Source organism: Aegilops tauschii, chromosome 7 (assembly GCF_002575655.3).
Source record: "Aegilops tauschii subsp. strangulata cultivar AL8/78 chromosome 7, Aet v6.0, whole genome shotgun sequence".
Lineage (NCBI taxonomy): Eukaryota > Viridiplantae > Streptophyta > Magnoliopsida > Poales > Poaceae > Aegilops > Aegilops tauschii.
The window spans coordinates 327,574,049-327,599,626 of NC_053041.3; the positions used below are offsets into that span (position 1 = coordinate 327,574,049).

Below are 25,578 nucleotides of genomic sequence, written 5' to 3' on the forward strand. Positions count from 1 at the left end.
TAGCAGGGGCCCACATCATTGTCAACGTATAGTCAATTAACGACAGAATTGCACAACGTATAGTCAATTAATGACAGAATTGCACAACGCATTTTCTTGAGGATTTGTCCAGACAGAGAAGGGTATAAATTGGGTTGTGCGGTTTCTGTGGTCCGCCTAACAACATGACCAGCCCAACAATTTTTTCTTTGGGAAAATAGGCAGTCCACCATTTCTTTTTGAAGAATACCCAACCTAGGCCCATTTGTTTTCTCCGACTTATTGGACTGTAAATCTTTCAAGACGAGGAGGGATGCGTTCCGACCTGGCCAAAATATGGGGAGTAAATCTTAAAAGTAATATGAAATGGGCTGCAAATTCCAAAAAAAAATATAGCAAATGGGCAATTAGTTTCTTTTTTGTTTTTGTACTTCATTGATATTTTATATTTCATTGGATTTTAACATAACATAGTATTACTTTATTTTTAAATTAGTTTTAGTATGCTCCTAATTTTGGGATTAAAAATATTTCATACCCTAGCAAAAATATGCGAATTTTTAAAATTTCGCATATTTTTTAGTTCAAAATTTTAACCCTGGTACTGACCAGAAAATGGGCAGCAATTCTAAAAATGAAAAATTGGTGCAATAAATTCCATATGAATTAGCAAATGGGCTATAAATTATAAAAAATAATAGCAAATCAGTTGTACACGCCACAGTTTTCGAGGCTAACTTATTTACGCAAGGCTTTGTCAACCTATAGTCAACGCACGATTCTAACAGCAATGATTGTTGGATGTCCATCCAACGGCCGACGTGCTTATTCAATCTGTGATCTTCCTGCTCCAGCCGCCTAAACCAGCGCCGGCGGGACTGCCTGCTCCCTCCTCTTGTGGCCGGCTGTGATGCCGCGCAGGCTTCACCGGCCCACCGTACTCCCTCCGCTAGCCTGGCCATCCCTCTACCCACCCGCACCTTCTGTTATTATTCGGTGACGGGAACGTCATGCCGCAACCGAACCAGTCAATCGTTCAACTCCCCTCGGCATGGGCATCCACTGTTGTGTCTTTGCCGGCTCCGGGTCGTTCCATTCCAAGGCCTCACCGTCGTCCACCGTGTTGGTGCTCTAAGAGCGGCGTGCTCCACGTGGTCAACATTCAACAAACGACAGCCATCGAAATAGGGATTTACGTGGAGAGGCTGACAGTAGGGACCCCCATGGTCCATGGCCGCACGCAAGCAACTGCCTCCTTATTACGCGACAAAAATAATTCCTCCCCCTAACATCTGGGGCGCACCGGTTCGGAGGCTGACCCGTGGGCCTACTAAGTTGATGCGTACGCAGGGCTTTGTCAACTTAGTCAACAAACGATTCTAGCAGCAATGTCGTTGGATGTTAATCGAGCGGTCTTGCTGCTTCTTCAGTCTCTTTATCTTCTTGCACCAGCCGCCCAAACTAGCGACGGCGGGACTGCCTGCTCCTGCCTCTAGTGGTCGGTTGTGCTGCCGCACATGCCTCACCGCCCCACTCTACTCCCACCGTTGGCCAGGCCTTCCCTCTACTCACCCACACCCCCTGTTATTCTCCGGCGACGGCAGCCTCAAACCGCAGCCGAACCAGTCAACCCTTGTACTCCCCTCCGCATGGGCACCCACTGTCACGTATTCCCTGGCTCCGGGTCGTTCCCTTCCTAGGCCGCGCCACCGTCTACCACCTTGGTGCTCTCGGACGGTACGACGTCATCAACGCGGTCAACGAATAATAGCCATCAGAAGAGGACTATACTTGGAGAGGCTGACAGCTGGGTCTATGGCCGCACGCAAGGAAGTGCCTCCTTATTACGCGCAAAATAATGATTCCTCCACCTGACAGCGGGGACCCACCCGAAGCGCCTCTGTATTTCGCGAAAAAAATGTTCCTCCCGCTGACAGCTCGAACCCACCAGTTATATCTTCGCATGCAAGGAAGTGCCTCCTTATTCCTGCCCCTGACACCTCGGACCCACCAACAACATCTTTGCACGCAAGGAAGTGCCTCCTTATTCCTGCCCCTGACACCTCGGACCCACCAACAACATCTTTGCACACAAGGAAGTGCCTCCTTATTCCTGCCCCTGACACCTCGGACCCACCAACAACATCTTTGCACGCAAGGAAGTGTCTCCTTATTACAGGGGAAAATATGATTCTTCCCCCTGACAGCTAGGACCCACCAGTTATATCTTCGCACGCAAGGAAGTGCCTCCTTGTCCTCCCTGACAGCTGGGACCCATGGTCAAAGCATACGTAGCGTTATCTGTCTGGTCGCGACCGTGTATGTACATACTGGTCGATCGGTCTCTCTGCAGCGATGAACCGTGGCCGAGTAAGGAGCGGCAGCTGTTGTAGTAGACCCGCCGACATAGCATGTCACGCAGTCCCGTCTATATCGTCTACACATACATACAGCCATGCTGCAAGAAAGTAAATACGGCTACGTACGTACATACGGGCGGGGTCTCGAACGCGTACAGCGACGGCGTCCTATTCATCGGCTGCCAACCGGCTAGGAAGGAACGGAGGAAACAGCGTCGTGTTCATCAGGAGGCAACCGACTGGGTCAGAATACGTCGTGTTCATCGGGAGCCAACTGGCTTGGACGAAACAGCCGCAACAAGGAGTGGCGTACCGCAGAACGGAGGAAACGGCCTTCTGTTCGACCGCATACGGTCGAAACGGGGTCTAGCATACCGCAAAACGGAGGAAACGGACATCCGTTCGAGTGCCTACGATCGAAACGGGGTCCTATTGATTGCGAGGGGTGTGGCGTACTGCAAAACGGAGGAACCGGACTTCTGTTGGAGCGCCTACGGTCGAAATGGGGTCATGTTCATCGGGAGGGGTGTGGTGTACCGCAAAACGGGACTCCACGGGCTACTATTCATCCACCGCCTACTGCCTCGCTCCAGCGGCTACTGTTCATGCACCGTCGACTTCCTCAAGCCTCCACGGGCTACTGTTCATCCACCGTTGACTTCCTCCAACCTCCACCTGCTACTGTTCATCCACCGCGACCTTCCGCTTGCCTCCACCAGCTACTGTTCATCCACGGGCTACTGTTCATCCAGCCTCCACCGGCTACTGTTCAACCAGCCCTCCACGGGGTCCTGTTTATCCACCCCCAACCGGCTCGGGTGTGGCGGCCTCCTCGGGGTCCTATTCATCCAGCAGCAACGGCCTACTACCACGAGGTCCTGTTCATCCAACCCCCACCGGGAACTGTTCATCAAACCCTCAACAATGGTCACTATTCATCAAGAGGAAGGTTCGATCGGCTTCAGTTAGCAGCAGTAGCGAAGGAATCGCTCGGGTTCAGTCAACAACGAAGGAATCGCTCGGGTTCAGTTAACAACCAAGGGATCGGTCACTCGAGTTCAGTAACGTAACTTGTGCAATCGCTCGGGTTCAGTTAGAGCCCAACGTCTCGCACAGGCACACGAGAGAAACGTGCAAACCTCCGTGCATCGCTCAGCCCCGACCACCTACCGTAACCGGGAACTTCCCGAAATTTTCCTCGCCCTCGCTTCTACCATGATTTTTTCCATCATGGACGGCCCAAAGAATGTCATGCAGGTGCGTCCCCGACCCGCCCAGGATGAAAAGCCCATTTTTTGTCATGATTTTTTGTCATAGAAGTAGGAGCCCACCACATCTATGATGATATGTGTTTTTTGTCAAAATTATCGTCATAGAAGTGTCATAACCATGACAGAACTTTTTTCGTTCGGGCCAAAATGTCATGGATGTGTCTTTTTTTTGTAGTGATATACACCGATTACTTCCTCTCCATCATTTTGTCGACAATCCTTGTGCAGTGAACCTTGAGGTTTGATTCACTGAACCGCGGCTGGGTAGCATAGTATCTTCAATTCGGTCCTCTTTTTCCAACATATGCAGTTAGTTTGTTTTGTCAATATATAGTGTTTAGCCTTGATACGTGTCTCCCAATCTTTGATTTTGTTTGCCGGGAGAGGAGGAAGGAGTAGCAAATTAAGGAGGCAAGATGGTACATGGACCTTCAAAGGATCTGTATGTTAATTTGCTGGTCACAGCGAGCCAGGAATAGAAATTAATGTAGTGACATGAGCCCAAGAGCAAAGACGTGGTTGCTCCTTGATATTGTTTAGTGGTAGTTGTCACATGGTTAATTTGGTACTCCTTCCTCCTCACTGTACTCACCAAATGTTTGGCATCAAACATAAACTATCAAGTACAGTACATTTTCAGGGACTTGTTTGCAAATATTTGAAAGTAAGAGGACTATTTTGCAAAAAGGTCATATTTTCGGACGGGGGGAGTACAAGTTGCATTTTTGTTAATACAAAATCCGCCGATTTTAGATATGCTATCAAACCGTAAGGATTTTGTGAACGTTATGCATGAAATATGACTGCCTTTTCCATGGATTTCCAATGAAATATTACATGCCACATTTTGACAAAATGCACAGAAGTGTGGAGTTGAGAGAGTTCAATGCAATTAGAGGAAGTCACTTCTTTCATCCAAACATATACTTCATGAGCAGGCACGAAGATAATGTTTTCAAAAGTTTCCAACGCTAACTTTAATGTACAACACAAATCATGGAGAAGATAAAAATGTTATCAATGGGCTCAACAACAATTTATCAAGATTTCCACCAAGATAGAATTCCACAGTTAAGTGAACAAACTGATAGTATTGGTCAGACCAAAGGATATAATGGTGCATGCTCGAGGAAAATTCCACGAGTAAGACAACATTACGAAAATCATTGGTTCTGATTTTGATTTGACGATAGCCCGCACTCAAATCAAAAGATTCGATAAGACAATAGATCCAACAACTGATCACGAAGGTCAAGCGATGAAGATATTATCTTCCTTCAACACACACACTAAAGATATCCCTTTGGAATGAACTAAGTTAGGCAAAGCTTTTATCCTCCAACTCCAAGTTGTTGTTTAGCTTAACCAACTAGCTCAGGGGTATCCAACACAGTTTCTTGGAGAAGGGGTGGTTTAGAGGAAAACCAACTTGATCGCGAACTCAACATAACGGTCAGGGGACAACCTGGTAATACTTCCGAGAAGATACCTGGAAAATCATGCACCAATATGTTATGAAGCTCGAGAACAATCTTGCTTTTCAGGGCAAGACGATATGATCAAAAGAGCAAGAGATTGACACAATTCTAACTCATTAATTGAGAGTGTATCTGGAAAGATGGACTGGGTAGCACGGTTACTTTTAGAATGATGATTCAATACACACTAAGAATGAAGTTACTGTCCATTAACTTCCAAGCAGCGAAGTTGCTAGGAGTATTGATTTCACACATCACGATTCATTTGTCAGCATACCGGTTATAACCAACACGGAGACCAAGAAATGAATGATGACGGTGAGAAGTATTACTGTATCAAGAATTCATAAGAGGTTGTGCAATTCCCATGACATTCCTGACATAAATGGGGTAATACTCCAGGGTAGAACAGAACAAAAGCTGGATTGGCTTTCTTGATCTGCGGAATACAACTACTTTGACCCAACCCTAGAAATGAATGAGGTACTGGAGGTTGTTTCTCCTAGTCATCCTGAAATAGAATGACCCGACGGACCAAAGTGGTAACAGGCATTGACGAACACGGATGCACAACTACTCCTAACTATCAGTTGGTAGACGAAGGTCGGAATACAAATGAAGAGGGACAACTCAAAGGAACACATGATTTTCTGAGTTGTGGGTGCATAGATTAGCATGTCGAATAAGTTTAACATATTTCTTCCGGATAACCCATGCAGAAAGGTAGGATTGGCAGTCACAATTATGGAATGGAGAACTCATCAAGAGCACTCTCGTTGTGATCTTTGGTTCAAAAGAACTTCTGCCAAGGATGGTTCATGGTATTGGAAGAATTATATACCATAGACCTCGAAGACTAGAATAAAGTTACTAATCAACCTAAAGGAGCTACAGTCACTATCTACGGTGATAAGCGAATGAGTCATGGGTTCACGAACCCAGAAGTAGAATACCTACTAACTAAATAACATCACGAAATGCTTTCAAAAATGATGGCCAGAATTACCACACTGGGGATACAACACAAGGCTGAATCTCTGGGTAGTTCACTTAACATAACATGGTCTCCTATTAACTTCAACAAATATGTTAAGGTAATGAAATACCCCAACACCATAACTTGTGTGTCTACTCTGATGGCCAAAAGACATAGGAGCAGGAAGAAATGATATGCCAATGCATCAGACTACATAGAAACCTTGGATGACCCGAATAACATAACAGTTGTACGGGCATGGAAAATGATACAACCTACATGACAACTGGCAACATAACAACTGAATTATTATGGAAACACCGATCCGAGAAGACAAAACCTTTCCTATAAGTCTCTAGCATAGTACCTCGTCATCTTGATAGATAGATGAGAAAACCTATTTTCATAACCCCGTAAAAAAGAAGAGGGTGCCTCAAAATCAGAATGACACAAGGATAACGAGTAAAAAGAGCCTCACGTTCCCTTTCACGGTCAATTCCCTTATATAACTAAACCATTTCTAGACTCGACTTCGACCAGTTTGGCTTGGTAATCCTACAGGCAGGCAGACTCTGATACCAAAGCTATCGTGACTTAACACATAGAAACACACATCATACGTACGCAGAACATGCAAGTATGTGTTGGTACAACATAACATCACAACTTAACTCTATGACTCAAGGTATTCATTTAAGAGGCTCCAAAGAGCCATACATAACATGATATTACAAACATGGATCTCATGACCCAACATACAAAGTCATACAAGCAACAAGCAGAAGCATAAACCTGTCTGAGTACAGACGGTTGGAAAGAAAGAAGGCTAGAAGCTCGTCTACCTACAAGATCCTCCAAAGAAACCATACCTCTGTCTGGGATTCCCAAGCTACTCATCGAAGCCCACGTGGAACTACTAGTGAGCCCGAATCTCCTATGCAAAAACATAAATTAAGCAAACGTGAGTACAAATGTACTCAGCAAGACTTACATCAGAACTAACTACATATGCATCAGTATCAATAAAGGGGTAGTGGAGTTCAACTGCGGCAAGCCAGCTTTAACTCAGTGGCTATCTTGTACTACGACTACCAGTAATTTTTTGGAGGTGAGAAAGTGCACACGAGTCCACATATTCATCATATCAACACACCATTATGAATCCGCTCCCGTCTCCTCTGAGAAGGCAGTCCATAGCACTCACACTTATCTTGCGCATTTTAGAGTGTCCCTTTAAGTTGTCTATGAACCATATAAGTCTCCAAGTAGTCCATATCCGAGGATGGGGCTATTCGAATAGATCATTTATAACTCTACAGGGGTGTACTTCACACATGTTTGCACCACTTAGCGCCTGCACACAACATGTGCTCGGTAGACTTCAAGCGAAAGCCGGCGTGGGTGTAGACCACGACTTGACTAACCACACAAGACTCTAGTTCAGGTTTATCGCCTATCTGAGAACTGACCCGCAATGGAAGTCTGGACGATGTTTCCATTACGACCTCAAACGATGTGTACAGGGTTCCCATGTCCACCTCGTTGGATGGTACTATGCTTGGTGCACCATGTCACAATGCCTGCCGCACAAATCCTACCTCTCCGGACAGCGCTAAGCACGGCCCCCAGCACAACCTATAAACACCAGAAACTAGTTGCAACTCCTAGACAGAGATCAAGGCGATTAATAAGTCGAGCGGGGTCATATTTCAGGGCCCAATGTGTGGTAATAGCTGTTCTTGGATAACATATACATGACTTAGTTCTTAAGGGCGGTCTCAATGAGAAAAGCCACCATGTACTCCTATATGGCCTCTCATCGCTACCTTTACCAAATCGTGTTCACACACATAGCTCTCACACAGTAGGACATGTTCACCACCATTCCACTTCATCCCAGATGAATCAGACCTGACACAACTCTAAGCATAGCAGGCATAACAAGCAAGCATGAATGAGTAGGCACATCATGGCTCAAACAACTCCTACTCATGCTAGTGGGTTTTACTAATTACTGTAGCAAAGACATGTCATGCAGAGGAATGGGTTCAACTATCGCAATATGTAACTGTTGAATCGTTGTTATCCTAATGAAATAAAAGAGATCAGGAGCAAGAGAGTGGGATTGTATCGGAGTGATCAAGGGGGTCGCTTGCCTGCCACTTCCGAAGATAGCATTGTATCTTCACTAGTGACATCGATCTCAATGCCGGAACGACGTCTACCGAGAGGGAACAAACACCGGCAAACAAGAGGGAACACAATCAATGCAATGCAATAATATGATGCATGATCATGACATGGCAACATGCTGTGATTTGGGCTAATGCAACTAGCAACAATTTAAATGAAGTTAGTTTGAACCCAGGGTTCAAATTCAAACTCCATATAAGACATTTCAAATGTCATTTATTCAAATTGTCATATACACCAATTTTAAGTTGTCCAAACCTGCATGAAAATGCCACAGATGGATTATTTGGATTTTCATTTGGAGCTACAGTTGATTTTCTATGATTTTTCTAAGTTTAGCCAATTCTCTAGAATTTATAAATCATTACTGAAGTATAAAAACACCAGAAAATGTTTATTGCATCAGCTGGTCAACTGGGTTGTCCAGGTCCTGTCGGGTGGGTCCCGCATGCATAGGCACAGGTGCTAATTAAGTTTACATTTAAACTAACCTAAAATTAACAGCGGGCTGGCCCCAGTTGTCATTGACCTAGGGGAGTCAAACCCCTGGTCAAATGGGTCAACACGCCGGCAGCTTGACACCGGCGACGACAGATGCGGCGAAGGGCGGCGGGTTTTACAGTCCGGCGACCAAATGCCGCGCGGATAATCTCTGTGCGTTCCTAGCGCTTGCGTGCATCCAACGGTGCAACCTGAAGTGGCCGAAAACAGCGTCAGCGATGAGGTATGCGGCGACCGGAGCTACGGGTGTGCTCGGTTTGGCACTATGGGGCGTATCCGAGCGAGACGGTGGTGTCCGCGGGTTGCTGGGGAGGTGCTGAGCACATTCCAATGCTCAGACGCAAGCGGTGGCAGCTGTGGCCACGGCAACATCAAAGCCGGCGGCGAGGAGTTATCGGGCTTGATGGAAGCGACGACTATGCAGCGCAATGGAGCACGGGGAGAGAAAGGAGCGGCAGAGGAGCTCACAACGGTCACAGAGAGATGCTCAGTGTGGCGGGGGAGACGCTGGAGACGATGGATCGACGCCAGCGGTCTTCGAGCAGAGGCGGCAGGGACGAGCTCGATGGCGACACTTCCAGGCGTCCGGGCTTGCATGATTGGACGAAGAGGCGCGCGGAGTCGGGGCAGAGCTCGGGGACATGAGGGTAAGGCGTGGGGTGCACCGTGGCTGCAGTGAACTGTGACGGTGCTTGAGGCTAGAAGAGAGAGAGCGTAGGGAAGAGGGAAGGGCCAGAGAGCGAGGGAGAGGATAGAGGAGGCTACGGGGCATCTCCCATGCGACGCAGATGGGCACGAGGAGGCGGGGAAGCAAGCAAGGAGGAGGTGGTCGCGAGCGTGCGCGTGCGGACACACAACTGCTCCTACTAGCAAGAGGTAGGGGACGGTGGGGAGTTGGGTTGGGCCTCGGCTACAACAGTTCTAGGCCGCACAGGTAAACCAGGTACAATTTCTGCTTTTCCTTATTTTCTTTATGTTTTCTTTTATTTATTTATTTTGTCATTGTTTTCAAATAAAACAAATTCAAACCCAATGACAAAATTCCCCTGAATATTTTTATGTTGCACAGTAGAATTATCCAAAGGCACATAAATTATTTCAAAGTTATTTCAAATTATATTCTGATAATATAATATAAATTCAAATACAAATACAATATGATTTAAATTCAAAGTCCCAAAAATAATTCCTCAAAAATGTTCCTAATTTTGGTTTGATATATAAATCTTGACAAAAATCTTAGAACTATTTTAAAGGCATTTTTGAAACATTGGATGCATTTTTTGGGGTTCTTTGCCCTTTATTTAGCAGAGGCTTTGAAAATTCCCTCAATTCAAAATTTTGAAATTTAAGGATGATGCATGATGCTCACAATGCAACTAATCAAACCAAAATAATTATTGGAGCTAAAATAATTCTAGGGCTGTGACAGTACATGTATCCCAACTGCAATTAAACTAGCCTACTAGCAATATGTTCAAGTTTCACCTTCGGAAAGGATCATCTACAGTTCCACTTCAAAGACTCCCTTCAACATTTTTCTTAAACTCAAGAGCAGCTCTGACGACGTTCCCTCTTGTGATGATTCCAACCTTACAAACCGAAGTTTGTTTTAAGATAAATTAAGTAGAGCAAAAAAAGGAGAAAAATAGCAAGGCTTGGCCCACTCACCAATTTGCCCGAACTGTCGACTACTGGCAGCCTGCGGTATTTACTAACAAGAAGTAACCTGCATGCCAAAATATCACCACCATCTAATTAAGTTATCTTTAAGAAACATTAACATACAAGTTGGTCCATATAATCTCTGGAAACCAATCAGTGATGTACACGTACCTTGCAGCATCTTCAAGGTTAGTAGTTTCACGCACCACAAGAGGTGCAGAAGTCATAACATCACTAACTACTTTCCCATTGGTTTTGCTTAAGAGCTTTTGTATGTGATGGAAAGTCTACAGGCAGGGGTTGGAGTAGAATCAGAGAAAAACATGAAAATAAACAATGTATACTAATACGAGAAATTAAGCATGCAGATACACATGCTTGGAGAACTCATTGCATTCTGATTCGCGCCAATGTCATTTACTCTTTTTCTAACTGGTTATCAATGATTTGGTGATGTTCCATTGAAAATGCAGGCTACCTCCTGTGATATCTCACCATTCAATATGCATAGGGATTTGCACCGCTATATTAGCATGGTGTATTCTTTGATATAGTTTATTCTACATTTTCTTGTATAAGTAGTATAAGGAGGTATTCCTTGCACAGACTGTCCCCTCCTGGCTCACTCATCCACATGCTCCTGTGCCTACCCCCAACAACGAACAACGACATCATCATTAACTCATGAATCACATGCATGTGGATTTTGTTGAGCCCAGAGTTTTGAATCATGCAACACATCTAATATTCAATTTGTACCAAGCCTTTAGACTGCAATATTATTTCAACTTTACAAATATCACAAGTTTATGTTTTTGTACCCATTTTAAAATTGTAATATGGCTTCAACTTTAAAAATAATTTATGTTTAATGCATTTAAACAATTTTCAAGATTTAGTAAATGTTAAATCAAATATATTTTCAGGAAGTTATGTGTCTTCTATAAAACTAAGAATCGCATCATGGGGTAACTAAAATAAATAGTGGATTGAGTGATTGTTAAAATTTCAAATAAAAAAGAATGAGAAATCCATATATTAGAAAAGATTAGTATATGTGGATTGAGTAATTGTTGGAAAAATCATGATACAAATTCCACGAGATCACGTCTTTCTTTTTATTTCTAGTAAAAACCCAAGAACTTCGTGATAATAATTCTAGAAAAATTACATACTAATCTTAGGAGTTTTTCTCATGTAAAAAAGCTATGTTACTACTAATGTTGCCTGCTGATTTATCAGTGCAGCCGCATGTAACTATTTATCTTCATGGTCCAACAAAGATGAATTAACACTATGCAGCTGCACGTAACTATTTATCTTCATGGTCCAACAAAGATGAATTAACACTAATTACATTGCATGCAGTCGTTTGTTTTCATTTATTAAAACATGGTTAATAATATAACCAAGTGCTTGTTATATAAAGCCGCCATGTCTTCCATAGCCATCATCTATAACCACTTATACAATAGTGTGGGCTATAAGGTTGGCTATCACATTACTACTTTTTTTTCTCCTCTCTCTTTCTCTTTCATCACATTTATTGTATTTGCCTAGAAGTACGCATATAGCCAGCCTCTTGCATAAGAGCCCACTTTCCTTACTTTTTCACATCTCTCTCCTCCACATAAAAAAAAATTGTCATGTAAGCAGGCTATAAGCCCACTATTGTACTTGCTCTTAACTCATCATTACTTCTCTGCAATGCCATGCGAGTCATACTTGTTTGTATTAAAACTGTATTGGCTCAATAGGGAAACTAAAACGATTTCAGTCCGCATCCCAATGTTTCAAATTACAGGGAGGTGCGCCTCCATGTGCTCCTCGTCTGCATCATGTTCCATCATCTACAAAGCAGGATACTGCTATATACTTCTCCACAGTTGTACAAACAGGTACGATCCAGCAGAAGACCGAACCATTCATAAACAAAGCAGGACACTGCTGTACACGTGTCCACGATGGAAAAGAAACGATTGAACCATATTACAAAATAAAACTAGCCAGATGGTTTTATAAAGATCACTCTGAAAATTCTGCAAGACTGAGAGTGATGTTATTCCGCATCTCTTTTCCAGAGAATATGAAAAAATGTGTTCGCATAAAGAATAACATGAAACTAGGTTCAAATCCACACAAACCACAACCAGAGGAGTGGTAGCAATGGAGATCGAGACCAACCCAAGGCCTCCGGGATGTCCAAACAAGCCACAACCAGCAGAGGCGCAGGGCGCAGGAGAACTTGCCGAGGTGGAGAACTCCAAGCCCTCCCAGATCGGCTGGACGACAAACATGCTCCCAATTAAGCTTGCATTTTCCACCATAAATCCTTTAGGTACAGCCCCAAAGGAAAGCCTTCATCTTGTTGCTCAGACTCTTCTTGATGCCTTTAGACACGTTGATGGAAGGTAGTACACGGCTCAGACTCTTTCTTGGGGATCAAAACAATGTCTGGCAAATTGAGCCAATGAAAGTTAGCCATTTGCAGGTTGGAGAAGAGGTTAATCACCACCATGACATCTGATTTGATGGTGTTCCAGCAAGCTCTGAAAAAAGCACCGGTAAACCATCTGGGCCGGAGGGATGATCAGCAGGGATTCAGCCTGCTGACATTGGGCATGAGGAGCAGTTTTGGCCAGAATGGGATGATCAGCCAGGGGATTCAGCCTGCTGACATTGGGCACGAGGAGCAGCATGATCAGCATTTACAGCATAATTCTGACCCTAATCTGCAGGATCAGGTTAATATTGGAGGTCAGAATGTTAATCATATCTTGGGACCAGTTATTGACTTAAATCAAAACCCACGGCAGCATGTACCAGGAGAATTCCTGGAGATCAGTGATCTTATAGCAGGGGCTCATGAGCTCAATCAGGAGGAATTCCAGAAACTGGAAGAGATGCTTAATCCTGTGATTCATAATCATCCTCCTATTCAACCAATTCTTCATGAAGTGCAGGCCAATGATCTGGATCTTAATGTTCCTGTGGTGGAGATGGCCATTAGTGATCTGACTGTGACCTTCAGTTCTGACTCAGGACTCAAGAGAACACTTCTAGTGATTCCGTCAATGCATTCCAGGTGAGCATGGGAGTTCCAAATGAAAAGCTAGTTGATGTTCCAGTCCAGCAAGCTGGCAATATTATTATGAACATCCATCTTGGTATGGTGGTACTTGAACAGCAAGTGGATTATGATGCTCTGCCTCTGACTGCACTATCCTCTCACCAGAGAAAGTTGGACTATTTGCCTTGTGCTGCAGTGGAGGGGACTTTTACTTTTGCAGATGCAAAGCATGAGGTGCTACTTGAGTCAGAACCTATTCTACAGTCTACCCCCTGTCTTCTCTCATTGTGCAGCTACTGAAACACCTCAGATTGCAATGACAACACCTGCCACTCTCTCCTCTGCTATAGGCAATCCTGTTCAAGCTGATTTGGAGAAGAATGTTGTTCAGACCCAGGACAAAGAGGTTCAAACTGCAGACAATCTCCAGCTTACTGCTGTCTTCTCTCAGGAAGGAAGAGCTGCCTGGCAGAAACACTTTTGTCCTGCTTTACCAAACTGCCAGTCTGTCTGTTCCAGTATCTTGGGCTGACTTTTTCATAGCTAAATTGCTGTCATCTGAGGATTTTGTGAGGGTAAAAAATATTCTTCAATCGAAGCTTTGGCAGTTAATCCAGGAAGGCAATTCAAATGGACTGTCTTTTCAGTTTTTCTGGTCCCTCAAGTCTGCCCATCAGAAGCCCCGCCAGTGTGCTCTCTGTTTTTGGCTGGACAGAATGCTACCAAGGGTTATTCCACCCCCACAGGCACTTAGATCCTCTCATGTTGTGCAAGTGGAGCATTTTAGTACTTCTGTGGTGCACATCAGGAGAAGGCAACAGAAAACTCCCCTAGTGGTCTCAGAAGTTAGTAGGAGTGCTAGACTCAAGCAACTGGCCAAGGGCTACAAGGGTAAGACATGCCTTGACAAAGATTGTCTTGCATGTGCTGCAGATACTCCTCCACTTAACAAGAAGGTGGTCAAGAGCCTCTATGATAAATTTGGGATGGTGGAGAGCAAGCCTCCAGTGCAGAAGAAGCAGAAAACATCCAAGAAGGTTCCTGATGATGCCAAGACCAAGAAGAACCCCAAGAAGAAGTAAGGCAGTGAAGGAAAGAGGAACTGCAGCTCTAGTCAGCTTCCTTTGTTATCCTATGGCTTATTACTTAGCCTTCCAGTTCCAGTTTCTGAATGTTTATGTAATGCAGACTCTTATGGCTTTATGTTCAGTTAAAGGTCTATGTGACTATGATGATAATCTGCAGTTTGTATATGTTGTTGCCTTGGCCTGGTCCCTCTCAGGTCATTGCTATGTACCCTTGTGCACCCCACTCCCTCTATTTGTTCACAGTGACCAAGCAAGCTTGGAAAGTACTTAACTGGAACATAAGAGGCATCAATTCTCCAGATAAATGGCTGCATATCCAGAATAAGATTGATGAGAGTGGTTGTTCTATGGTCTGTTTTCAGGAAATCAAGAAAGAAATTATAGACATTTCCTTCATCAGAAAATCTGCCTAGCCAGATTTGATTGTTTTGCTTATTTACCATCAGGAGGATTACTAACTGTCTGGGCCTCATCTCAATTTTCTGGAGAAGTGCTCTTTCAGAATGAATATGCCCTCTCAGTTGCTTTCAATCGACCAGATGTGGCTCATGTTGGACCCTAACTAACATATATGCTCCTTGTCAAGATGATAAGAAGCTCGAATTTCTTGCATGGCTTGATGGCATTCAAATTCCTGAAGAGGCAGATTGGTTATTAGTAGGGGATTTCAATCTCATCAGAAGTTTTGATGCTAGGAAAAACCCAGGGGGTAGTATCAATGAGATGCTTATGTTCAATGCAGTCATCAGTAAACTTGGCCTAGTGGACATACCTTTAAAGGGTAGGAAATATACCTGGAGTAACATGCAGACTGCTCCTCTTCTTGAAAGATTGGATTGGTTCTTCACCTCACCAGCCTGGACTCTTTCCTGCCCTAATACTCTGGCACTATACCTCTGGCCATGACCACCTCTGATCATGTACCCTGTGTCATCAACATACAAACCTCTATGCCCAAGAGTAATCTCTTCAGATTTGAGAATAGATGGCTGGAACATGACCAATTCCTGCCCCTGGTAGAGTCAGTTTGGACACGAAGTATACACTTTGCAGATGCAGCCAAAAGACTCAATGCAAAGATGAAAATTCTCAGGAAAAATCTCAAGGTTTGGGCCAAACTTTATCCAATCTCAAGCAAGATATTTCAGATATTAATGCCCTAGTAGCAATGTTGGATGCCCTTGAAAATTACAGAGTGCTTATTGATACAGAAACAGTTCTTAGAATGGACCTTAAAGCACAGCTCCTCACTTTATTGAAACAACAAAAGGTTTATTGGTAGAAGAGGGGTAAAATCAAATGGGTTACTCTTGGGAGTGAAAACTCACAATTTTTCCATGCCTTGGCTACCATTCAGCATAGGTCTAATTGTATTGCTTCTCTCACCAATGCTGCTGGAGACACAGTAACTGATCATGAGGCCAAAGCGCAACGCTTACATGATGCTTTTAAGGACAGACTAGGCCAATCTGAACCATACAATATTCCACCTGAGCTTTTGAACTTGATTCGCCCCCACTCAGGGCTTGATTGCCTGGAACAGCCTTTCACACACAAGGAAATTGATGATGTCATCGAAGACTTGACTTCAAACAAGTCCCCTGGGCCAGATGGATTCAATACCAACTTTATCAAAAAGTGTTGGCACGTCATTAAAAAGGATTTTTATGACTTGTGTGATCAGTTCTATAGAGGTGAGCTTTGTCTGCAAAGCATGAATAGTGGTTTCATCACCCTTATCTCTAAAAAAGCTGGAGCTCTGGGGCTAATGACTATAGACCAATATCTCTCTTGAACTGCACCATCAAACTCCTCACCAAGCTACTGGCCAACAAGCTACAAGCAATTATACTAGATCTGATTCATATCAATCAATATGGTTTTATCAAGTCTAGGACTATACAAGGCTGTATAGCTTGGGCATATGAATATCTCTTTCATTGTCATATAAGCAAAAAACCTACTGTAGTGCTCAAGCTGGATTTTGCGAAAGCTTTTGATAAGATTGAGCATGGAATGATTTTGGAAAATCTGAAGCAGAAAGGCTTTGGTATCTTGAAAATGCATGAGTTAACCAAGGAACTCTCTAGATCATCAAGACCTCCTAAGGGAGAAGGATCTCTCTAGATCATCAAGCCCTCATCTCCTAGTGGATTTGGGAAGAACTACCCTAGCTACTCTCTCTCTCCCCATCTTAGTTGAATTTGGATCTTGTGGTACTTGTGTGTATTTGCTTAAAGAGGGCATGTGTCATTGGATCTCGTCTTTGAGTGCTTGTTCCCCTTGTGTTCTTGTTTGTTCCCCTTGATCCCCTCCGAGTTGTGAAAGATTGGGACACCTAGGGCTTTGCCCTATATCACCTTCTCATTATGACATCATGTGCCACAAAGGTAGAGCTAATGTGGTAGCGGATACTCTTTTCATATTGTTTCACAATATTAAGTTTCACGTCATTGGATTTGCTCATACAAATGCTTTATATGTCGTTGACCTCTATTTGCTAACAACTATGCTCATTGCCAAGAAGGCACTTGTTGGGGGACCTACTACATGGATGATAAATATCTTATGCGCATTAACAACCATTGTGTTCTCGAGAGTTCGTTGTGTTTGCTCCTTTTGCAGGGATCCCACGGAGGTGGTCTCATGGAACATTTTGGTCGCGCGACAAGACATACACTATACTCGCCCACAAGTTTCTTGACGGTATTGTGGATCTTAATCAGAGAACAAATCCCCCCCCCCCCCCCCCAACCTCCAAGTGAACTAATGACAAGATCTCGTGCAAGAGCCATCAAAATTGAGGTGACTTCACTCCTACTTGAGCTCCCAATGACAAGATCTCATGCATATGAATAAGACTTGGCTTACCGCAAAGTGGAACCTTATGCGTGATTAGGTACTGTCGGATTACGGGTTCCAGCAAAACCCTTAAGGTTCGAACCCTAGGGTCATTATCTTGCTGTCCAGAGCTACTTTGGCGTCAAGAAGACGGAGGACGTACTTGCTACACATTTCTTTTGGCCAAAGATGAGACGGGATGTTGAGCATTTTGTTGCTCGCTGCACAACATGTCAAAAAGCTAAGTCACGACTCAATCCTCATGGTTTATATATGCCTTTGCATGTACCTAGTGTTCCATGAGAGAATATATCTATGGATTTTGTACTAGGATTACCTCGAACAAAGAAGGGGAGGGATGGCATATTTGTCGTCGTGGATAGATTTTCGAAAATGGCACATTTCATACCATGTCATAAAAGCGATGATGTGTTGCTGATTTGTTCTTTCGTGAAATTATTCGCTTGCATGGTGTGCCAAATACTATTGTTTTAGATCATGATACTAAATTTCCTGGCCACTTTTGAAGATGTTTATGGGCTAAGTTGGGGACTAAACCGCTTTTTAGTACTACTTGTCACCCCAAAACTGATGGACAAACTGAAGTAGTCAATAGAACATTGTTTACTATGCTTAGGCCTGTTTTGAAGAATAACAAAAAAAATATGAGAAGAATACTTGCCTCATATTGAATTTGCTTATAATCATTCTCTACATTCTACTACTAAGATGTGCCCTTTTGAAATTGTGTATGGTTTTCTACCTTGTGCACCCATTGATTTGTTGCCTCTTCAATATTCGGAGAAGGTTAATTTTGATGCTAAACAACGTGCTGAATTAATTTTAAAAATGCATGAGTTAACTAAGGAGAACATTGAGCGTATGAATGCTAAATATAAACTTGCTGGAGATAAGGATGAAAACATGTTGTATTTGCACCTGGAGATCTTGTGGCAAATTTGACAAATTTGACCTGTGGACGAAATCAAATCACAGAATGAACTGCCCGTGGAACTATTTCACGCGGCTGACCTTTTTGTGTGACGCCCGACACGAAGGCGCCACACTACACTGTGCAACGCCTCACAGATAGGCGCTACACGCCTGGCCAGCGTTACACCCCAGACTGCCTAAAAATTGCTAAGTCATTGTGCAGAGCCTAAGAGCTAGGCGCTGCACTGTATAGTGTGGCGCCTAGCTCTCAGGCGCTGCACTAGTGGTTGCACTACAAAATGAAGCAACCACTAGTGCAACGCCTAGAAGCTAGGCGCCACACTACTCTCAGGCGCTGCACACTGACTTAGTAAATTTCGGATCACACGGGTGCGACGCTGGCCAGGCGTGTAGCGCCTATCTGTGAGGCGTTGCACAGTGTAGTGTGGCGCCTTCGTGTCGGGCGTCACACAAAAAGGTCAGCCGCGTGAAATAGTTTCACGGGCAGTTCATTCTGTGATTTGATTTCATCCATAGATCAAATTTGTCAATTTTGCCAGATCTTGTTTGGTTACATTTGCGCAAGGATAGATTTCATGATTTGCACAAATCAAAGCTAATGCCGCGTGTTGATGGTCCTTTTAAGGTGTTAGAAAAAATAAATGATAATGCATATAAACTTGGGCTGCCTGCAGAATTTGGGGTTAATCCCACTTTCAACATTGCAGATTTGAAGCCTTATTTGGATGAGAAAGATAAGCTTCCGTCGAGGACGACTTCATTTCAAGAAGGGGAGGATGATGAGGACATCAATACCATTATTACACCCACAGCCCCTGTTGCTATACATACTGGACCAATTACTAGAGCTCGCACACGCTAATTAAATTACCAGGTACTTTCGTTTCTTGGTAACAATTCTAATGTTTGGTAACAATTCTAATGTTCATGAGAATATGATGTTGCCTAAATTGAATACATTTGTGTTGATTACTAATGAAGGGTCTAGCATGGAATAAAAAGGATGAACAGAAAAGCAGGATCAAGCATGGAGATGAAGGCGTGCGCGAAAGGAACCAGAACGACGTTTCTAGTGCATATTTCAACACTTTGAAGCCTCCGTGATGACATACAAAGACATGGACGAAATATACAAAATGCCCCTTCATAAATTTCGTCCATAGCTTATTTTAGGTGCTGCGCCACCTTATTTTTGGGTCAGGCCCATGTAATTTTAAAATACAACCTCTTAGGCTGTTTGTAGAGTCCGTACGTGTGGGGAAACAGAATTAGGGTTGGTTTCGGATCCCTCCTCCAAGGAGTCACAAAATACCCCCCCCCCTATTCCTCCGTATATACAGCCCTTAGGGCGTCGTTTAGACTTTTGAGATTTGTTTAGTTAAAAGTTAGCCATTGCAACTTCGTGTACTTCGTTCGTGTCCAACGACCAGACCAAGACCCGTTTCGGATCCCCACTTTTATTAATACTTAACATATATTCACAAAATTCAAATTGCATTATCATACTCTTGCTTGTTCTTCGATTGCATGCAGGAATAGACCTTCATGGTCAGGCTGATCGTGCTTACGGCATCGTCAGTAACCTCAGGAGATTGGTTTAGCGATTGCTAAGACGCAACGTCGTGCATGTTTGTAGTCGGATCGTCAAAGTCGTCTCCACCAAATCGATAGTTATCATCTCATCGAAAAATCGGGACACCCTCGCCTCTATCAGATTTGGAGAAGAATATCTCTCAAGACCTCCATATCTCCTAGAGATTGGAGAAGAACTACCCTTGTTACTAGTTATTTTCACTGGTTCTTGAATCCAAGATGCACCTCTTGTGTTGGCCTGAGGTTTGAGGAGTACTTGGTGTGGACCTTGTCCAATAGCGTTATTCTCTTGTGTTTCCTTTGGATTTGTGCCTTGTTCTTATGTTACTTCTCAAATCCACCTCCAATTCATGAAGAACGGGCCACCCTTGCAGTCTTGCCCCGTATCAGGAGAGGTTGTGCAAGCCCTGGCAGTGGTAGGAGGGCTTGGGAGAAGGTCTAGCCCATTCCTGCCGTGATTGTCAGGGAAAAATCTGCATCAAGCCCAAGTTCATGTGGCTGCCAAGCCAAGGTGGCTATCAAGCTCAAATCCGTTTCCACCACCGCCAGTCTGATTTGACTGAGCCCAAGCCTATCATTCCCTTTCACAAAAGTAAATAAATTGTTCTACACCTTTGCATCTGGCAGCTGGCAATAGCAAGTAATTTTTATTTGAACTCTCCTACAATCCTACATGTCATCCCACATCCAGTGACAAACTACCTCTACAACTTGTGTGTATGCGTATGCGCGTGTGTGTGCGTGCGTGCGTGTGCATGTGAGGGAGGGGGGTGGTCCTAAAGGTAGATGCATAACCATGCGACACAATTAAGTCTATTATCCGTCCAAGCCTTTCAAAATGTACCTTCCAAGTGCTGTCCACCTCAGGAAATATGTCAGCTTCAGTCTGTCCATTTCCTAAAGGAAAAGAAATTGAAACGTTAATCAATGCAAGACAGCTGATAATATGGACAAAATATTATATAAACAAGGTGAAACTTACACAACAATTCCAAACAATACCTGATATCGAGTCCAGTGCTAACAGATCATAATCTGAGACCACACCAACCTGTTGTATGAAATAAATTGCAGCACGAGTGAATACTGTGCTTAAAAAATGTCGTATATTAACACTGTGTACAAGAACATCATGATATTAAAGCTCTATGAAAATCGACAGATTAATACCAGGGACAACATAGGTTAAGTCAATGGGATACTGGGATATACATGCTTTCAGAGTTCATGTTCATTCGACAGAACAGGAACTAAACATCTAATGGAGAAGACATTTTCCAGGTAAATGTCTCCTACTGAATATCAATATTTAGAACTTTCTTAAGCCTTAACATACATTCAGAGTCAGAACTGAACATGAAGATATCAACCCTGTAGTTATATTACAGATTACTGGTAGTAATTAGCAAGAACATGAAATGTGCCAACAGAAGAGGAGCTAACAAAGAAGTTTAATTTCTATATGCTCGCTTCTATAATATTATTTCTAGGCACATCCATGTAGCCTAGAGTTAAGGCACAAGCTTGTTGAGGAGGTTGCCCCTCTCTTTCAAAAGAAGATAGTGGTTCCTCGGCCCATTGTCAATTTTATTTATATGAATAATAGCACTTTATTTTGGGAGGATAGCAATCTGGTAGACTTCAAAATAGAACCATCAGGTGCAAACGAGAAGGAATAGGCCACGCTATATTGACGAGGATATATAATATATGCACGTCAAGACATGTAGATAACAAGGAAATTAAGTCCCATCCAGAACACATACATGTTGACTCCAAAACACATACATTCGGAACCCCGGTTGCATATCATCAACTCTCTGTTTGCTACAGTAAAATAATAGCACCACCTACCAAATTCCAGTGATCATCGGTAACAGGAAAGCCAGTTATTCGATGCTCCACCAGCCTCTCAAGAGCTGCTCAATTAGAAAAGGCTGCCATTAGGAAATGAGTGATATTCTAATGACAGAAACCAAGGCAAAACGTCAAGGCAAACAAAGCACCTTCATCTACTGAAGTGGATGGTTTCACAACATGGAGTTGTTCCCTTTTAGTCATAAAGTCACCAACAGTGTAAACTCCACCACCCTCCTGAAAAGCAAGAAATCCTGAGATCAATGAATTCTTAAAACAAACTACATACAAATACTTCCATCTGGAAACAGAACGTCGAATAATTTATGGTTTTATGCCCAATATACATTAAATAAAGCCATGATCCTTGCACAAAAGATTAGAACCAGATACATCATCATGCAAAAGATATCTGTTGGAATGTTTCCCAGCTCAATAAATGTGATGTTGCTTGTTCTCTGAATAAACTCAGTAAATACCAGATCTATCTGTTATACATTTATATTACTTTATAATGTGCAGTGACACAAACACATCACGCTGTCAAAAGAACATTAAAGAATAAAATGTAAACAACTAATAGCGGGACTAATACACCCAAAATAGATATAGAAGAACAATGCATAAGAGTTATCAGAACTTACGAGAGGCTCACGAGTCGTTCATGAAAGCTTAAAAGCATTGTGTACTTTCAAAGGGAAAACAATCATCAACTTTGCTCCCGATTTGTATGTGATGATGAAGCATTTGATTGTTTATTGTAAACAGTAGCTCAGTGCCAGTGCGTTGCTATGGAACCACAAAAAAGCTGAGGAGTTGGCCACATGGCATGGAAGGGCAAAGCATAAGGCTGTGTTTGGTTCAGCTTCAGCTGCCAACTTTTGGGTCCAAAAGCTAGAAGCTGAACCAAAGGGTTGGAAGGTATTTACCCACCTTTGCCACTAGTAAGTGGAAAAACGTTTCGTTCTTATTCCTGCTACACAGTGCGCGTGAGAAGAACAGGCAACAGCCAGCGCCGCCACGGCCTAGGGTTGGCTCGCCGGTGGCAGCACATCCCCTCCAGCCGGCCGTGGCCGTGCCATCGCCACTGCCGGATGGAGCAGATCTCGACAGCGAGTAATTCCCTAGCATCCGCCGCCACTTCTGCCGGCCCTGCTGGCCAGAACCTCCCCAGCCCAGCAGCGCCTCTGTTCCTCCAGGCTCCAGCCGTGCCTTCCTCCCTCGAGCAACACCTCCCTCCCAGCCAAGCGTGTGCGGCCCAGCAACGCCACTGCACACCGGGATGAGATGATGGTCATTTCTTTTTCTTTTTTGCAGTATTCCTGAACATGTATTCCTGGAGTATTTCTTTTGTGGACTTGGAAGTTGAAAAGGCTGTAGATTGCAGATTGTGACCATGCACATACTTGCTTGTTTAACGAGAGTTGGTGAAAAACTGCACTAGTTACATGGGTGGTGTTGTGTGATTGCAGATTGATGAGTATCTACCTCCAGTGCTACGACAGGGGGTGGCATCAACACAAGTGATCCCATTCAAGAGGAGGAGAACAAAGATACCATAAACAAATTCGTAGTAGGATAGCTAATGCTTCTTCTGTGAGGTTAGCTATGTTGATGGAGGCCATCATCATGTGAACCATACTATTTTTGTATGGTCCGTGTCTTCTGTAATTATATTACAGGCTCTATTTATACGTATGCAACATTAAAAATGTGTAGTTCAATTGTCTATATGTTAGCTACGAATTGTCTGAAGGGGAGCCTTGGCGCAGCGGTAAAGCTGTTGCCTTGTGACCATGAGGTCACGGGTTCGAGTCTTGGAAACAGACTCTTGCAGAAATGTAGGGAAAAGCTGTGTACAAAAGACCCAACGTGGACAGACCCTTCCCCGAACTCTGCGCAAGCGGGAGCTACGTGCACCGGGCTGCCCTTTTTTAGCTGTGAATTGTCCCGGCCATAGGAGGGTTGCATGCAGTGACTGAAACAACCATAGGAGGGTTGCAAGATATGAAACTGAAATTCAGAGACGCGGAAGGATGGGCATATGTTAAAAATAAGACACGAGGAGAGCTATTTGGGAAGAAAGAGGGTAGCACAATGACGTCTTTCATCGTGTTTGAATAAGTAAATTTGTTTGATCTATATGAATTGTCTATTGTCATAATTTTCTTTCCAAAATGATCGTTCATTAGCCTACCAATGTACAAATTGTTGCTTTACAGTCAATTAGCATATAAACATTAGCATAGCACAATGACGTCTTTCATCGCATATTTGTTGCTTTACAGTCAATTAGCATATAAACATTAGCATAGCACAATGACGTCTTTCATCGCATATTTGTTGCTTTACAGTCAATTAGTAAATTTACTTGATCTATATGCTATTCTATAGCATGCGGGGAGTTGGTTAGTAGGAGTGGAGGAGCTAAAACTCATAGCAATGTTTTGAGTTCGAGGCTAATCCCGTATTTGTTTATTTGTACCTTCTACAAGAGATTGGTCCCACGCGAAAGTAAGACAATATTTGTTTACTTATACCTTTTACAGCTGGTTCTACATATGAGTAAGTGTGCAATTGTTTATTTGTTCCTTTAGCAAGAGCGATGGTCCCCAATGAGTATGTAGTACATCTATTGAACTTTTGCAGGCTTGTTTGCCCCATGTGTGAGTACGAATGGAGAGTGAGGAGTGAACTCACAACCAACTCCAATCTTCACATGTAGGAAAGATACAAGGACATCTAAAAAGTAAGAACCACATGTTAGAGTTTCACTAACGGTACATTAATTCTTCAAGTGGCATATGCGTCCCAAATGACATTCATAATCGTCGACAAGGATCCTAGCAGGCTACTTCCTAACCATTTTTTTACTAGAAACATGAATGCCCTCATCACCAAAGCAGAGCAGCGCACACAAAGGTGATCAAATGGAAAATTTGGCATACATCTATCAGATTGACATGCAAGAACATGGGCATCTCCCTAATGGCACTGTAATCAGACATGCATATGCATAAACTCCGTCCTACAGAAGTAATGAGAGACACGGGTCAGCCGAGATAAAAAAAAAATGTCCACATACTCCCAGGTTATCCTGCAGAACAACTTTAATTAGCTCAGGCACATACAAAGATCTTTGCGGGCAGCTAAAATGATACAATAGCAACGACATCAGTTGGAACCTATAATCCAAATATGCGCGCATCCACCCCTCTGATCTAACATAGGACTCGTATAAACCCCGAATCACCGTTTCTGGCAACTATCAGCATCCAATTGCAAATACAGAAAAACAGTAAACACAAGAAGCAAGGAACGGAGCTGGGCTCACCACAGCCACGGAGGTGCGGTGCGGCAGCTTGCCTCTAGCGGCGGTGACCGCGAACGCGCGGACGGATGAGGCTGGGGGCCGCACGAGGGGTGCACCGGAAGACATCCGTGGCACTGCAGACAGACGAGACCGCCGCCCGCCAGCGACGGCCGGGCAATCGAAGGAGAGGAGCAGCAGCCTGGCGGCCATGGTGCTAGTCCCCTCTTCTCTCTCCCTGGCACCGCACTCGCGTCGGGTTCGCTCGCGGCTGGAAACTGGTGAGGGGAGGGAAGGCCGAGGGTGCGGAGGAACCTGTGGCTCGGCCTGCTTGAAGAGATGAAACCTCTTTTTTGTGCGTGGGTGGGTCGATCCCTGTGTGGGCGAATATTAAAAATGTCAACACGTTCGGGAGCAGCTACGACGGCCCACATGATCCTGT

General features: G+C 43.7%; 1 protein-coding gene across 24 annotated transcripts; it reads right to left on the reverse strand.

The window, feature by feature from the left end:
- LOC109732680 (CBS domain-containing protein CBSX1, chloroplastic) lies at window positions 1-25,500 on the reverse strand. 24 transcript variants are annotated; one of them, XR_012188773.1, is made up of 11 exons: window positions 25,161-25,500; window positions 21,976-22,063; window positions 21,824-21,888; window positions 20,972-21,020; window positions 20,814-20,866; window positions 15,376-15,594; window positions 10,595-10,710; window positions 10,430-10,487; window positions 10,247-10,350; window positions 6,934-6,998; window positions 1-304 (listed from the first exon to the last, which is right to left on the reverse strand). XR_012188773.1 is itself a non-coding variant. In XM_073503259.1 (10 exons), the coding sequence occupies exons 1-9, from the start codon at window positions 25,347-25,349 to the stop codon at window positions 10,276-10,278; spliced, it is 912 nt and encodes a 303-aa protein (XP_073359360.1). In that variant the 5' UTR covers window positions 25,350-25,500; the 3' UTR covers window positions 1-304; window positions 10,247-10,275. The 24 variants fall into 24 exon arrangements, 16 of the variants coding, with proteins under 16 accessions (XP_073359360.1, XP_073359368.1, XP_073359369.1 ...); XR_012188774.1 differs by lacking the exon at window positions 1-304 and adding an exon at window positions 4,625-5,099 and having other exon boundaries at window positions 15,376-15,570; XR_012188772.1 differs by lacking the exon at window positions 1-304 and adding an exon at window positions 4,885-5,099.
- Between the last annotated feature and the right edge of the window lie 78 nt (window positions 25,501-25,578).